At 37.8% G+C, this 15419-nt stretch overlaps 1 protein-coding gene across 1 annotated transcript in view; it reads left to right on the top strand.

The window, feature by feature from the left end:
- Positions 1-15419, top strand: part of LOC106515312 (regulating synaptic membrane exocytosis protein 1) — a gene marked incomplete at its 5' end in the record, with an annotated part of 131292 nt that overhangs the window by 92946 nt on the left and 22927 nt on the right. Inside the window, 4 exon segments of the mRNA XM_014005028.1 lie at positions 472-531; positions 7095-7184; positions 9354-9437; positions 11812-11877. Of these exon segments, the coding sequence (XP_013860482.1) occupies positions 472-531; positions 7095-7184; positions 9354-9437; positions 11812-11877 (300 nt within the window).

Here is a 15419-nt window from a genome sequence, read left to right as displayed (position 1 = left end):
GTGTGTGTGTGTGTGTGTGTGTGTGTGTGTGTGTGTGTGTGTGTGTGTGTGTGTGTACTCAGATGAATTGAATCCAATGGGCTCTCATGTGAGTTTGACTATAAAGTTTATCACTTTTGTGGTTTTATGTTATGAGGCCGAGTTTTGTGCTGCAGAAAATGTCTTTGAAGTATTGTTGAGTGTATTATAAATTTTCAAGTTTTTACAGTTTTTATGTGTTATTTGATTAATTTTTAGCTCTGTTTTTCAATTGCTTTGTTTATTATTGCATATTAAAAGTATTTAGGGGCTACAGCTGAACACTGATGCTGAAAACGTTGTATGAAACACGTCTGGAGTTTCTGAAAAAGTGTTTTTTTTCAGAAGTTTGCATACTCCTCGTTCCTATTTACTCCCTTCTCCCTCTGCTCTTCTGCTGTTTTGACTGTTGTCGATTTCCCTATGTGTCATCCATCTCCATGGTAACCACAGTGAGGTCATCATGCTCCACCAATCAATGCGAGGCAAAAGTGCTGAGTGTCTACACACCAGGTAAACTGGTAACTTGTGACGTGTTTACACTCTGGTATCAGATGAGCTTTATTTTCATGTCTTTAGTCCAGTTGCATCCTTGTTTTACCTTTAGGGAAAAGAAAAAAACAGTTTAAAGAGTGACAAAATAGAAAAACAAGCTCTAGAATTTCTGTAAAAGTAAATTATGGTATTTATTCACTTGGACTTTAATGTGACCTCCCATTATTTTGTCATTAAAAAGGCATAAAATAATCTAATCCACATGTATAATGCTACCGCAAATTTCACACACACCTCTGGTTGGGAAACAGATTATTTGGGGACACACACCCGTGGAAGTGTTTGTGGCTGCAGAGCAAAGGTAAAAAATGAAACTAATCTGCTCTCAGAACAGAGGTTGGTTGTTAAATTAGCAAGATGTACTCGTGAGCGCACAAATGTGCACGTCTTCTTTTCATCACCGCTGTTACCAAAAAAAAAAAAAAATAGATTTTTTTTCCTCTGCCCACATTGGTGTGACAAAAACAACTAATGTTGTTTGTATGCTTCACTATGGACGACATAAAGCTGGAGGGAGGGAGACATTATGATGATTTATCCCCCGCCACACAACATTTCAGTTATGAGAAAGTATTAAAACTTATTGTGGTAGTACATTAGCAAAAAGTTGGTCTAAATTGACTCCCATGTATAATATGAACCCCCCCCCCCCCACACACACACACACTTTATAGATGATTTTTGGAGATTAAATTTATTGCATTGTACACATAAATACAGTAGGTTTTATTGTTAAAGGTTAGATTTTGTGCAGAATAAATATAAGATGATTGAACCCCATGGCCGTTCAGCAGCACTTCTGCTTCAGCTCCACTAGAGGACACTACAGGATTGTGTTTAGATCGAGGTTCTCCGACAACTTGACTGAAATAACACTTGATATAAATCAGACCAGTGATCGTACACCAGTTTTGTCATTGTCATACTTTTTCTCTGTTTCTGCATCCTATTCATTTTAAGCTGTAACAATTAAATTTTTTCACAAGGACAGTATCACACATACTCTTATGCACATGGGTATTAGGTTTGAGCACACGGTCAGAGAGGTAAGTCACTCTCTTCAAAACACATCTGTGTGTTTCAGTAGAAGCTGATAAAAGTTTAAACTCTGACTGATGTGCACACAGATGTGATTGATAGATGAGTGTAATTTAAAGGAGAACTATAAGAATAAACCCAGCTGTGTAGTTTGTATTTTTTGTCATTAGCTCTGTTCTGTGTGTTTACCCTGTACACGCTTACCCAGTGATTTGATCTATCCATGGACACACGTAAAGAATCAGTATAACACAGAAAAATTCCCATTATATCACATGTGTCAAACTTAAGACCCGCGGGCCAAATCTGACACTTGTTAACTTTTTTCCCAGCATTTAAAGGTAACGCTTTAAAATGTAAAATCATTTTATAGTTTCTCATTATGCTGTTGGATTTAATGAATTCTTCTTATGAAAGAAACAAAGAAAATTCAATTTGAATTTTTCAATAATCTTTGATTTTGGTGTAAAACAAACAACAGACTATCAACTTTAATTATCTTTTTTTGTATTGTCTTCTTATTTAGAAGTCACATACTTAATTTTTAATTGTTTTTTATTTGCCTTATTTGCTTTATTGCGATAAAATGTAAATTTATGAAATAATAAATAAAATAAAAAAACGGTAGAGAGTAAAGCAAAATAAATGAATGACAAAAAATGCTTTTCTTTATTCGTTAGGTAATGTAAGTTCTAAATGCTACATAATAAATAACCTGAAAAAGGTAATCAGTATTTCTATAGGAATAATTTGTTGTATAACATTTTTTTTCAAGAAATATTGACAGAAAATAAGCCGTAACTGTTTTTCACACCCCTGCTCTAAGTTATCATACAGTTAGTGTTTTAACATAAAAATGAAATCAAACAAAACAACAAGTTCTGCTTCAGATGAGCTACTAGTAAATAAAATCACTGGATAAGGTGCCTCTCGTTCTGTTTTGTAAGATCTGTCTTTATGTTGTATTGCTTTTAGAATCTTTCCTTCCTTTTCTCACTTGTGTTTGCTGCATGTGTGCTCACAGTAGAAGATGTATTACATGCAGGTACACTCTGCCTCTAAAGACACTGCTTTTGGTAAATAATATCCACAAAGAGACCAACAGGTAGGTCTTTAAGTATGACCTAAATAAGCAAAAGTGAAATTGGGAGATATTTCTATTACAGTCCAATGTTTTACCTGCATTAATGAAGTGAAGTTACTTATCTAGCTGGTAACTTTAGATCATTTATAGAGCCACAAACATAAAGCAATCTAGATGGTGACTGGGTTGTTTATGGATGCTAAGACCAGAAGATGATTTAGAAAGAAATGTAGAGTTTCAGAGTTGTACAATCCTAAGTTTAGAGAGCTGGGTTCTAACTCAGCTTCTAGTGACAAAGATTTGAATTTGATTTGGTCCAACCCAGTCTCACTCCCAACTTGTCACATTTGATGCTTGGTCAGGTACCGTCTGCGTCCAGTTTTGACAAGTTGGGTAACCACCTTGCATCCGTTTTTGACTAGATGAGACAGAGGAAAATGAGTGTGTTGTCATATTTTTGAAAAGATGAGGAAATGCACGACAACTAACCGTCCCAGACCTAAATTGAACTTCTATTAGCCCTAGACAACCTATCCCTGACCTCAGTACCTAAAATTAACCATTAATCCTGATCCATAATATTAACCACAGACCCCAACCCAAAGACCCCTATGTGGCTCGAACCCTGAAAAGCCGCTGGCATCAATAACTGACATGAGGGGGGTACCCGATGCATCAAAACTGGACGCAGACGGTACCTGACCAAGCATCAATATGTGACGAGTTGTGAGTGAGAACGTGTTGTTTGGTCAGTGGCCTGTGAACGTCTATCGGTAATGGAGTCATGCATCCATTTTTTGTTGAACATCTTTTTAATGATACATGTTTGGAGATTCAGAGGCTAAGTGCGAAGCACTAGGTAACAAAATCTAATTTTATGATTTTTAAATCATAAAATCATATAAAGTGCCCAATAAAGACAGCTGTGAAATGGTGAGGGAAAAAAGATGGCAGGATTCTTGTAAATTTTATCAGGGATATAATTTATAAAGCCTCAGTTTGTGTCACTGTATGTTGTGTTCTTGTTGGCAGAGATGAACAGCTGTATTAACTGTTTGTTGTTTGTTGATTAGCTGGATTAACAGAATCATGTTTGTATTTCAGCGTCTTGAAGTCCTTAAAAGACAAGTTGAGATTCTGTTTGACTTCACTGGGTTTTTGTGTGCAGTGTGTTTGGTAATACATGTAGCAGTGACATAAGAAGCCATGCGAGTGCTTGACCTGGTCCAAGAAGATGGTGTGTGCTGCCAAGATAATGGGTCCGAAGAATAAGCCCTGTGGGAAACCATACAGAGGAAATGAACTTAGATGTTCACACATGCTATGTCATCTAGTTGGATACAACCATCAACAGTTTATACTGTGAAATACCGGATCCTGGAAATTATAGCTGAAAGGAGACCAACATCCCAATAGTTGGTCCCAGTACAAGTTTTAATGTAAATGAATGGCACTTTGCCTTTATTACAAAAATGTCTCAAATATATATTTTTAGGTCTAATACATTTAGCTCCATATAGTTATTGTATGTAAAAAATGTAATCTATGATTGCATATGGGAGATTAGGTAGAAATTAAAGCCCCACATCCCTGGGAACACTATATAATACAGCATATGGTTGTTGGGTGCAACTCAAACCAATTGTGTTGATGTTAATCATTTTAAAAGCTGCAGATAATTTGAAAAAAAGACTGCAACACTAAATATCCTTGAGGTCTTGGTAAAACAGCTGTTTTAGCAGAGGGATCTCCCTAAAAAAACATCTGGAACTTAGGAACTTGATTGGGATGTGTGTCAATTTTCTCATACTGTTTTGTCAATTATGGTAAATCAATGGATGGCTGTAGATGCATTAAAACCTAAAAGCTTTGCCTCTTTTTGTATATTTAGCACAAAACATAAAGAAATTTCTGTTTGGTAGATTATTTCTTTCTTGTAACAATACTTCTTGGTAATACTTCTTAAATGAGACACCTGATTGGCAGCACCTGGAGGAGCCAGAAGCTCAAAACAAGCATCCATAGCAACAGCAAAATAAACTGTTTGGTAGACGAGATTTGGCAGGTTTTTCATGTGCACAAACCCCATAATCAGCTCTACTGCTCATCCCACAAATGCATGTTCCTTACAAATGTGACATAATTTAACAGGGAAATTAAGAAACTTTCCAACGGTATAAGATTTATTGCCAAGAAGCATTGTCACAACAAAATAAATAATCTACTAAACACAATGTCCTTATTGTGCTAAGTTTATTCAGGATTAAAGGCACATTTTGGCCTCAGAGCAGGGTGTTGTAGTTGCTGAAGTTATCCTTTGCTTAAGTTTGTATCATCAGCTCTCATAACTATCTTCTTATACATTCACGTGTTCTGGTGTAGCACACGCATCACTGCTTTAGTTAAACCAGAATTATGCCCATGGTTGCAATAAAAGGTAGAAAGAATGATATAAAGATCTTTATTTATTTATTGTTTTGGGAGTTCAAGGATCTACACAAATTCTCCTTTTTTGATTCCTGTCAACAGTGTTGCATTCTTTGTGTTTTTCTTTATGCAAACTTGATGAAATTGAAGAGGTTAAAAAGGTAATGTCACAAGAGGACACTAAAATAAAACCTAGTTGTCCCACAATTTGGAGCATACTGAGACCTTTTGACATTCTGTTGTGACGGTATGACCTTTTCGCAACCATAGTAAAACCATTGATCTGTTAAAGACACTCAGAAAACAACACATACACACGTTAGGTGGAGAAACTTGAGCCTGCAACTTTTGCTGTCTTACTTTCACGTAAGTATCTCCCAGCAGAATATTTTGCATGCTCTGTTTGTGACCATAGATCCATGCTTTTGCATGTCAAAAGTTGAGCTCTGGTAAGCGAATAAAGATGGTGGGGGCAACATGAAGCTCATGTCACACTACAGTCAAAGGTTCACTGGTGAGGTGGGACTTTGGTACTTGGTACACACAAAGATAGATGATCACAAACAATGGAATTTTTTCCTTTAGTGTAAAAACAATTAAATTAGGGTTGAGGAGTACATTTACTATCCAGGTTATAACAACAGCATTGAAATTAATACCTTCAACAAAACATTTCTGTGGAACCTGTCTTGTTACAACCTAATGACAGAACTGTAAAAAAACTATGTTATGAGATGATTCTTCCTTATGTCTTCAACACTGCAGAAACTTTAGCAGCCAGCTACATTTACTAAACAGATGGCATCTGGACAGTTGTTACTTTGGCCAAGTCAAACTCACTCCTCGTACCTACCAGCTGCCGTTTTTGCACTTACCATAGTAATTTATCTTTGCAGACACCAGCTACCCAGAACCTCTCACAGGATCAAGCTGTTTTATTTTTTGTTTTTAGCATTTTAGTTCGTTTCATTTTATAGTCAGGCCAACATGTTTGTAAATAACAAACAAACAAAAAAGAAAGAGAGGCAGAAATAAAATCTTGATTTTCGTAAAATATGTATTTTTTTTGTTTTAGTCATTATTTGATAATGCAATTTAAATAGCTAACATTATTAAAAAATCAGATTAATAACTTCCCTAAACTTCCTGCATGACCCAAAATGACATTTTAGCAAACCAGCATGTAACTGAAGGAATATTTGATGATTGGACACTGAGCAGTGAAAGAAATCTGTTTGTGTTCAAAGTACGAGCCAGAATCAGACACAGGAGACCGGCCCAAAGCCAGACTCCAGCATTCAACTGCACATGCAAGGACCACCACAACTCTTCCAGCACAGGTCCAAAATACTCTGGACATCGAGTCACTGGAGATTGGTCATGTTCTTTCGCAATACAGTCGCTTTTAACAATATTTTTCAGAACTGAGTAGGAAATGACATCATTAAAGTAGTGATTATGACCTCTCTTATCCGGATGACCCAGTTCACAAATAAGGAAGTCCTCCAAACTCTGATGTAGAAACATTACGTGTCTGATTGTGTTGTTTCAGTGTGAGGCACAGAAACACATCATATTTCTATAACAATATAATAAACTGATTATAAAGGTATTCTAAACATCTCAAGCATAAATATGTGTATGTAAAATGTATTTAAGACTCAATATAAATCAATGAATCTTAGACCAGTCTTAGTTTAAAAAGGATCAATCCCTGGCATTAAGAGTTCAGACAGACGCCTAAATTCATCCTCATGACGATCATCACACTTTAACACATACTCCCATCCTAGTGGTTTAAGTTTCAGATTTGCATTAAGATTTATGGAATGTCAAATAATTTTTTTATTTAAAAACCTTTTTTCTGTTTGTCCATTGTTTCTCTTTGTGTTGTTCCTGTTGTCTCCTCGTCCTCTCCTCCTCTTCCTCCTCCTCCTCCATTGGATGGCATGTTGTGATGTGGTGCATCTAGTGATCTGCAGCCCTCTCTGGACAGGGTTAGGAGTGCTAGCACCAACTGTCTGACTCCAGACAATCATGCCCCCTCACCAGAGACTGAAAGGTACCAGCCTCTGCTGCCACCCTTCCTCCTGTAGTCCTCCTATAGGTTTCAGTCCACACTGCTCTGTCTTTGTAGGGATTTCTTTCCTGAATGATTTCCACCCAAACTGCATCTATTTTTGAGTGACTTTCCCCCCTCATCACCTATTCCACACCACCATTTGGCAGTGGCGAGGTGTGCCCATCACGACTAGGCCTTCTTTACCCTACCAAACCTCACACACACATTAAACATGTACAGTAAATATATAAAATATGTTGCGTTTCAAAGGCAGTCTTATAAGTAGGAAGCTGAAAGTACAATCCTTGACCCTATAGGTGTTCTTTACCACAATTACACCAAAACGGATCAACTGCAACCTCGTGTTTATGTCAGATGCAAAAGTAAAGGAAACCCAATCAAGACCCATGAATAGCAACATGTGTAACAAAATTAGCACAGTCCTTCAAAATTCAACAGGTGTGTGTGTAGGAACAATACAGTTCAATAAAACAGGCTATTGTAGTAAAGGGCTCCAAGTCACTTTGTTCCAATGTGACTCCATATATTCATACTTTCTGTGCAAGAAGGAGCAGGTGGGTAGAAAGTTTAAAAGGCATGGGTACGAAGAGACCAGTACTGAATCTTAAAGTGGGGAAGGGACAATGAGATCAGCACTCATTCTAACTACTACTACAGCAGACCCCCCCACCACCCCAGCCCCTAACCTTACCCCCCGATCCCTGATTCCCAGTTGCTAACCAAGGAGTTTGTTTTAAAAAAAGGCCACTCAAAACCCAAACGTATACCCAAATACAAAGTTCATAATCTTTCGGCCCTTTTCAGTGGAGCTGAAGGCAAAGAACCAACATTAGCTTAGCCTGCCATGTAACTTAGCCACAAAACCTTCTGGACAAACTACCAATATGATTTATTTTATTCTGTCTCAATAGTCAAGAAGATTCTGATATGGATACAGAATATCTTGTGCAGAAGTGAGGCCGCAGGATAGATAGATACAAGATATTTCAGCAGATATGCATGTGCTGTTTCACCGGGTTCAGTCACTCAGTTACCCCATGCAATTTTTGCGGAAGCCTGATAATCACCCATTTGTTCAAATCAGGTGTGTTGGAGCAGAGAAACAAGTAAAACATGCAGGGCTGCAGCCATCGATGACCAGGATTGCCCACCCCTGTTCTAGGACCAACCAGCCATTTTTGTTCTCCCAAATGACTGCCTCGGGATATTACAGAATTTCATGACTCAAAACAACACTGTATGTTTCTGTAACCCTGTTTACATGATATTGCCCCTTTAAAAAATAATAAATATTCAAATTCAGTTATTTATTTATTGTATACTCTGGGTCTTCAATGAGTTCTTTGAATGCCCTGACAGTTCGCCACTGCCATTTGGCACCTTTCTAATCTCTTTGAAACTCCTGCACTTACCCTTAACCTTACCTTTGAGGTTCAAAGATTTAGAGTATTTTAAATAAAAAGTACGGTTAACTGCACTTGTAGTTTCAGCTTGTTAGACTTTAGAAATAATGTACCAAATTGTGTTTCCAATACCTTATTTTCTAGGTGGCATTCGATGAAATACAAGCTAGTTGCATCATTTATTTTTAACTATTTAAATCCTCTACCAACTATGAATAAATATGAAGATTATTGTACAGCCTTCAACACGTCCTTTTTACTGAGCTAGCTGCAGACCCTAGTTATCCCAACAAAAACTAGTTACAACAACATCAAGGTACCACAGTAACATGGATTTTTTTCGATTCTGTCTTGTCACTTCTATTTAAAGGAGCACTGAAAGTCTGTGGATCACTCCATCATTCATCCTGTTCATGCTCATCTTAGTGCTAATATTTACCTCATAGTGGAAACTTTCAAGGCTTTCAGTTTAGGTTCATTATGGCAGCAAAGCAACACATTTGAGATCTTTTCTTAATCAAAGCACACAAAGTTGCTTCCTTCAGGGTAGAAAAAATATTTTAGATGATAAAATAACTTTGCATTACATGGACATTTTTGTGATTTTATTACTTCCCTCAGTCAGTTGGTATTGTGTTTAGTGCTTGTCCTGTTGCCTCTGAAGGGTCTGAATAAATGAACATTTTACTGACCTTTCCCACTGAGTCTGTGACATAGGTGACCTTTTTTGTATGTGTACACATAGAAAGCCTTTGTCCCATTCCCTGCCTCGACGACGTCCGGCAAGTCCCCGGATTCTAATCCAACATGCTTCCCCTGAAGATGACAGGTACCCTGTTGTGGACCCCCCCTCTCCTCTCTGAAACTGCTTACTATTGGAGCTTGACTTGTGCCTTTAAAAGTGAAACCATTGTAATAAAGAACAAATTGCTTTTTTTAACTAAAATGAGAGAACAAAACATTTTTTCTCACAATTACCTTTTTTTTCATTTTGGAAGCAGAATTTTTATTTATTTACTTTTATTTAGACTGATAATCTCATTAACACAGGTAGTCTTGAGTGCAAGAGAGACCTGTAAAATACTGTATTTTCCAGACTATAAGTTGCTTTCGAAGTATAAGTTGCGTTAGTCAAAAAAGCGTCATGAAGAGGAAAACATATAAGTCATGTCGGAGTGTAAGTTACGCCTGACTAATCAATCCAGAAGAGGCATTTATAACACACAGCACATAGCCCCTGGGATGCCAAATAACATTAACCATAGACAGATGATCACTCACAGATGAGAGTAACTTTAGGTGAATTGTTTGCAACAATGGTAATGTTTTTTTGTTTATTTTTTGTTTCTTACACAAGTTAAACTAAACAACATCTGCAGCAAGATACCAAAAAAGCAAGCTACGGTACCAACAACAAGCTAACAGTAGCTACTGCTATTATCTTACCATCTGCTTTTCCTTCTAGTCTGGTGGAGTCCATTATTGTTGTGTCGCAAACACGATAAAATAAGGTTTGCACATATGAATTATTTTGATCCCTGCCGGCACCTACAGTGAGGCGGCTTTGCTCAATGTAAACAAAAACAGCCGGGCCCAATGCATTTGTACAAGTGAGTTACCGTTGGTTCGCCAATCCCATTCCACAGTACACGATTAGCATTCTTCATTTTCTTTAAGTTCAGTTTAAGTTCAGTTTATTTATATAGCGCCAAGTCACAACATATGTTGTCTCAGGGCACTGTACATAAAATAATAATCTAAAGAAGAAACCAGCAGGCTGCGTTGAATCACTTCATCACAGTCTCCCATCCTGAGCAAACGGTGGAGAGGAAAAACTCCCTGCTAATCAGGAAGAAAGCTCCAGCAGAACCAGGCTCAGGACAGGCGGCCATTTGCCTCGACCGGCTGGTTGAGGGACAGGAAAGAGACACAGACAAACAGAAGAACTGGTCCGGGACTGGTCCAGGTCCACCTTCTTCTGGAAGAGAAAACCTCTGGTTTCCCCCAGTCCTTCAGAACTTTCTCATTTACTCCAAATTTTCTTTCTGCTGCTCATTATTTTAACCGATAGGTTACAGGAACAACATATACCGTAGTTGTCACAAGCCTAGAATGCCCTCTCACGGCTGCAGAATGTAATTTTTACTCCTTGGGTTATGTCAGTCAGTATGAATTACTGTAAATGCATCAGTCAAAAAATGTGTCGTGAAGTAGAAAAACAACATAGAAAAGTTGCTTTGGAATATGTCGCAGGGCCGACCAAACTATGAAAAAAGTGCAACTTGTAGTCCGGAAAATATGGTAAATGTAATTAGATTCTGTAAAAGCCAACATTCATCTTTATGGTCCAGAGGCCTTAATGAGGTTCAGGCAGATGTCAAGCTCTTTGTGATATTTGCTCTTTTTTTTTTTTTTTTTTTTTTTGCTGAGTTCTGATGCTTCTGGAGCGGCTAGGTCCAGTGAAATCCTCAGCTCTGTTCTGATAAAAGCATAGTGGCTGTGATGGTTGTGTTCTTCAGTTTGTGGTTCGATTAGCAGCAGCTAACTTTAGTTGTGATTGTTGTTGTTTTAGTTTCCTGTCCTTTTACGACTTTCCTTGTGAGGCTTGTGTCACTTTCCTCTTAAAGTAGTCCCTACTGGCCACGGTGTCTCCCTGCTGCGTTAACTTCTTGCAGTCCACATTTTGTTCTGCGATTCTGCAGCTTCTGTTTTCTCGCCTGCTCTCTCTCTCTTTGCGAAGTGTTGCGTTTCTCTAAGACCTGGTGCTCAGAGATGATGTGATGTTCATAATTCACGTTATGAGTGAGACTGTTTTTGTGTGTGTGGTTGGTGCGTTCATCATCCTTGTCATCTTTATGTCCATGAACGGAGAATATGGATGCTACTTTCCTCTCAAGAGACTTTAATTCACCTTCGGTATGAAGAGGTACACTCGCACGTTTGTGCTCAAACACACATCTACACAGGCTCAGATGCAGATGACGCATGAGTGTGTGGCGCATCTCATTCCTGTCACCAACATACACTCCATCACAGCAGGCCTTCTTTTTCACAGCATAAACTTTTTTTCAGCCCCTGACAGAGTCAGGCTTTTCCTAATCAAAACTGAATTATCCTCCATCATCCAGCTCACATCCATTCATTCATTTATTTGTTGATTCTGTTTTGTGCTGGTCCCTTTGCTCATATGCACCATTCTCCAGGCAGCCTCGGATTCTGGAAAGCCCAGAGTGTCAGACTCTTGTCAGGAAGCGGTCTGACAGCGGCAGGTAAGATGTGTACTGTGGATTCAGCACAAACAAAAACAGGCCCAACTTGCTTCTCCGTGTCCAATTTAGACAAAAAAATAAAAAAATAAAAAACTCTAGCTTCCTCAGATTTTGCAAAGACTTTTGCACAGGTTGCTTCATTCTCTGGAACTGTAGATGCTTGTCTGAAAAGACAACTGTTCACATATAAACAGATATACAGTGCCTTGCGAAAGTAAAAAGCATAAAGTTTTTTTTTTGAGAAGAAACAACAACAACAAGTGGGACACAATTGCATCGCACAATTTGCACGCTGAATTTTTCAGATTTTTATTTGTTAAAAAAGTTTAAAATATCCAATAAATTTCATTCAACTTCATGATTGTGTCCCACTTGTTGATTCTTCACAAAAAAAATAAAATACAATTATATCTTTTTGTTTGAAGCCTGAAGTTCAAGGGGGTACAACTTACAGTAGCTATGCAGAATAATTAAGGAAATAGTGAAAATAATATAATTATTTATTGTTAGATCAGGTTAGGGCTGCCACAAACGATTATTTTTATAATCGATTAATCACCGATTATTTTTTCGATTAGTCGACTAATCAGATCATACGTTAATTGAATATAAAACATACAGCTTATCACATCAGAATGCAGCTGCTATTGTATAACCATCGTTAGATTTTAGCTATATGCTAACTAAAAATTATTGCTGTAGAAGGCAAGTTCTGCTCTGCAGATATTACACAGGTTTCTCTTTCATTTTCTTAAAATGATCCCACACTTTTGAGCTCCGTTGCCAGGTAGCCATGATACCAGAGCCTGTCTGTATAATGTCTTGTGACGTCCACGGCCTACCCCAGTTACCACTACTGTGCATGTGTGTCAAGGACAGAAAGGCAGATGTGGCAGTGGAAGGTGTCAAAGCAGTTTGGAGAGAAAAACAAAGTAAACAACAAAAAAATGATTAATCGATTATTAAATTAGTCATCAATTATTTTAATAATCGATTAGTTGTCGATTAATCGATTAATCGTGGCAGCCCTAGATCAGGTTTAATAATTGTTTTTGGAAAACAAGAATTGGGTGAGTTGTTTAGCTAGCCGACAAACTGATGCAGCTTATTAATCTTCGAAAGTTTCTTATTTATGTAAAGTTCTGACTTCCTGTACCCCAGACAAAATCCCTTAAGAGAGACAGTTGTAAGCTTCCTCCCGGTCTACAGGGACGTGGTTTGGATGATTAACTCTCGTGAGCTCCAAGATTTCTAAGACCTTGACAAAATCCACACCTCTTTATCCAAGGTTTGATAATGAGTTGAAGCCTCCCTTCTACAAATCTGGAGTAAACTTTTCCAAATGAGACTGAGCAGAGTGATCCCCTACTGGAACACACTCAGTGCCCTCATCTTTTTTTTTGAATTGAAGCCAGTTTGCCAGTTCACAGATGTTGTTCCTGTCAAAGCCCAACCACAACAGCCCCACAGAGTCCAGAGCTTTTATTTTGTCCACTTTTGGCACCTTGCCACCGAGAAGATTCTTACTGCATCACCAACCCTATCTCAGTATAATGAATTTGCTTTTCCCCTGACTCATCAGACTCTGCCTTTTTTTTTTTGGATATGGTGGTCGATGTGAGGACATCTTCAAAATGTTCCTTCAAACACTTGAACATGTCCCCAGTCCAGGTCAGGAGTTCCTTTCAAAAAGCACAGCCTAGGATGGGCCCTGCCTTTTTATTTTTTTAAGGTGCCAAATGGTTTTCAGACCGTCTCTGAGGCCAACCAAAAATCTTTGTTCATGGCCTCCAGAAATTTCTCCAACATCCAAATTGTGGTTTTTGTCTTTGCTAAAGTTGTTGTCTTTTTTGTTTTGTTTTTTTTTTTTTTGGTCAATTTGGTCAATTTTATCCTCTGTGATACAAAAACCAATGGGTCCTGTGGTTCCTGTCAACTACCTACACAGCAAAAACTGTCCATCTTACCAAGTTTTAAAATCTTATATCAGCCAAAAAGTCTTTTTGATCTTGTTTTGGGACTGATTTACTAAATAAGAACTGATTGTGTAAGAATAATAATCTTGTTTTCAGAATGTGTAAGATTATTTGTCTTGTTAGGAAAATTTGACTCAAATTAAGTCAAAAATTTCTGCCAATGGAGTAAGAAAATTTCACTTGGTAAGATTCTTGAAATAAGAAAAAAATGAGTCTAAGAGTCAAATATTTCAAGAATCTTACCAAGTGAAATGTTCTTACTCCATTGGCAGAAATTTTTGACTTAATTTGAGTCAAATTTTCAGACTAACAAGACAAATAATCTTACACGTTCAGAAAACAAGATGATTATTCTTACACAATCAGTTCTTGTTTAGTAAATCAGTCTCAAAACAAGATCAAAAAGACTTTTTGGCTGGATATAAGATTTTAAAACTTGGTAAGGTGGATATTTTTTGCAGTGTAACAGCTTCCTAACACTACATCTGCAATGGAGGACTTAAGTCTGGCCCAATTGTATTCCATGACCCCAGTCCTCCTTAGGACTTGTGGCATTTTTGCAAACATTTGAGTAGGTTTGGGCATAATCGTACCGTGTGCAATTGATCGTCAGAAAAACATTAATCAATTATTTTTTGGCACTTGACGATTAATATGATTAATGCCACCAGGCATGCTCGGTGCTCCTCTCCGCTTCAAATATAACGAACATTAAAAAAAAAGTTCTGTAATTTATTTATCCATCAACACAATTTAAAATAGATTTTAAGCCTGAAGTCTGTAATTTTGACACAATTTGGAACAGAGTTTTACAAAGAGCCAATCTTTCCCACTAAATTAGTCATGTGACTAGGATATAAGTGTGTCCAGGGACTCCAGGAGATTAATCGTCAAATTAATCGTTATCGGCTAAATACCACAATAAATCGTGATTAATTATTTTGCCAACATTGCCCAACCCTACATTTGAGTTCAAGAACTGATAAACAAAGACCTTTACCAGTTCCAGTTCAGTGCACTGTTGATTTATCTTTACCAGCTCTGTCCAGTGGTATTACACATCACTGTATTTGACTCACCGCAAAGTGATCAGTCAAAACTTCTGCCCTTCTCTTTACCCAAATATCCCCCAGATTTTTTGTCTTTCAGTAGGTCAGCCTGTTTAGTGTTGCTTCACTGAGCACTGTGAAACTACTCCTTGGACTCTCCTGAGCAGAGGCTGTGCTAGACTTTTTTGCTGTCCGTCATTTTGACTGATAGGATAAGAAAAAATACGTCATGATCAATTTTTACCCGTCACTTTCTTTTTTAAATGATAATAACTAAACATTCATAGAATGTGGCTGTTGTCCTGTTGGTTTTGTAGTTCTGCCTCAGATGTGGCGCCTGCAGAATTTCATCAGAGAAAATCTCATCAGTGCATCTCAAACAAATACAGGCCACATGAGCGCATGGTGCTGAAAAACAGCACATCTGTTCTGCAGCAGGCCCAATGTGCACAATGTGACACACACACACACACACACACACACACACACACACACACACACACACACACACACACAC

The sequence above is a fragment of the Austrofundulus limnaeus genome, unplaced genomic scaffold (assembly GCF_001266775.1).
Source record: "Austrofundulus limnaeus strain Quisiro unplaced genomic scaffold, Austrofundulus_limnaeus-1.0 Scaffold28, whole genome shotgun sequence".
NCBI lineage: Eukaryota > Metazoa > Chordata > Actinopteri > Cyprinodontiformes > Rivulidae > Austrofundulus > Austrofundulus limnaeus.
Note: the sequence above shows the minus strand (reverse complement) of the source record. Positions and strands in the feature narration are given on the sequence as shown.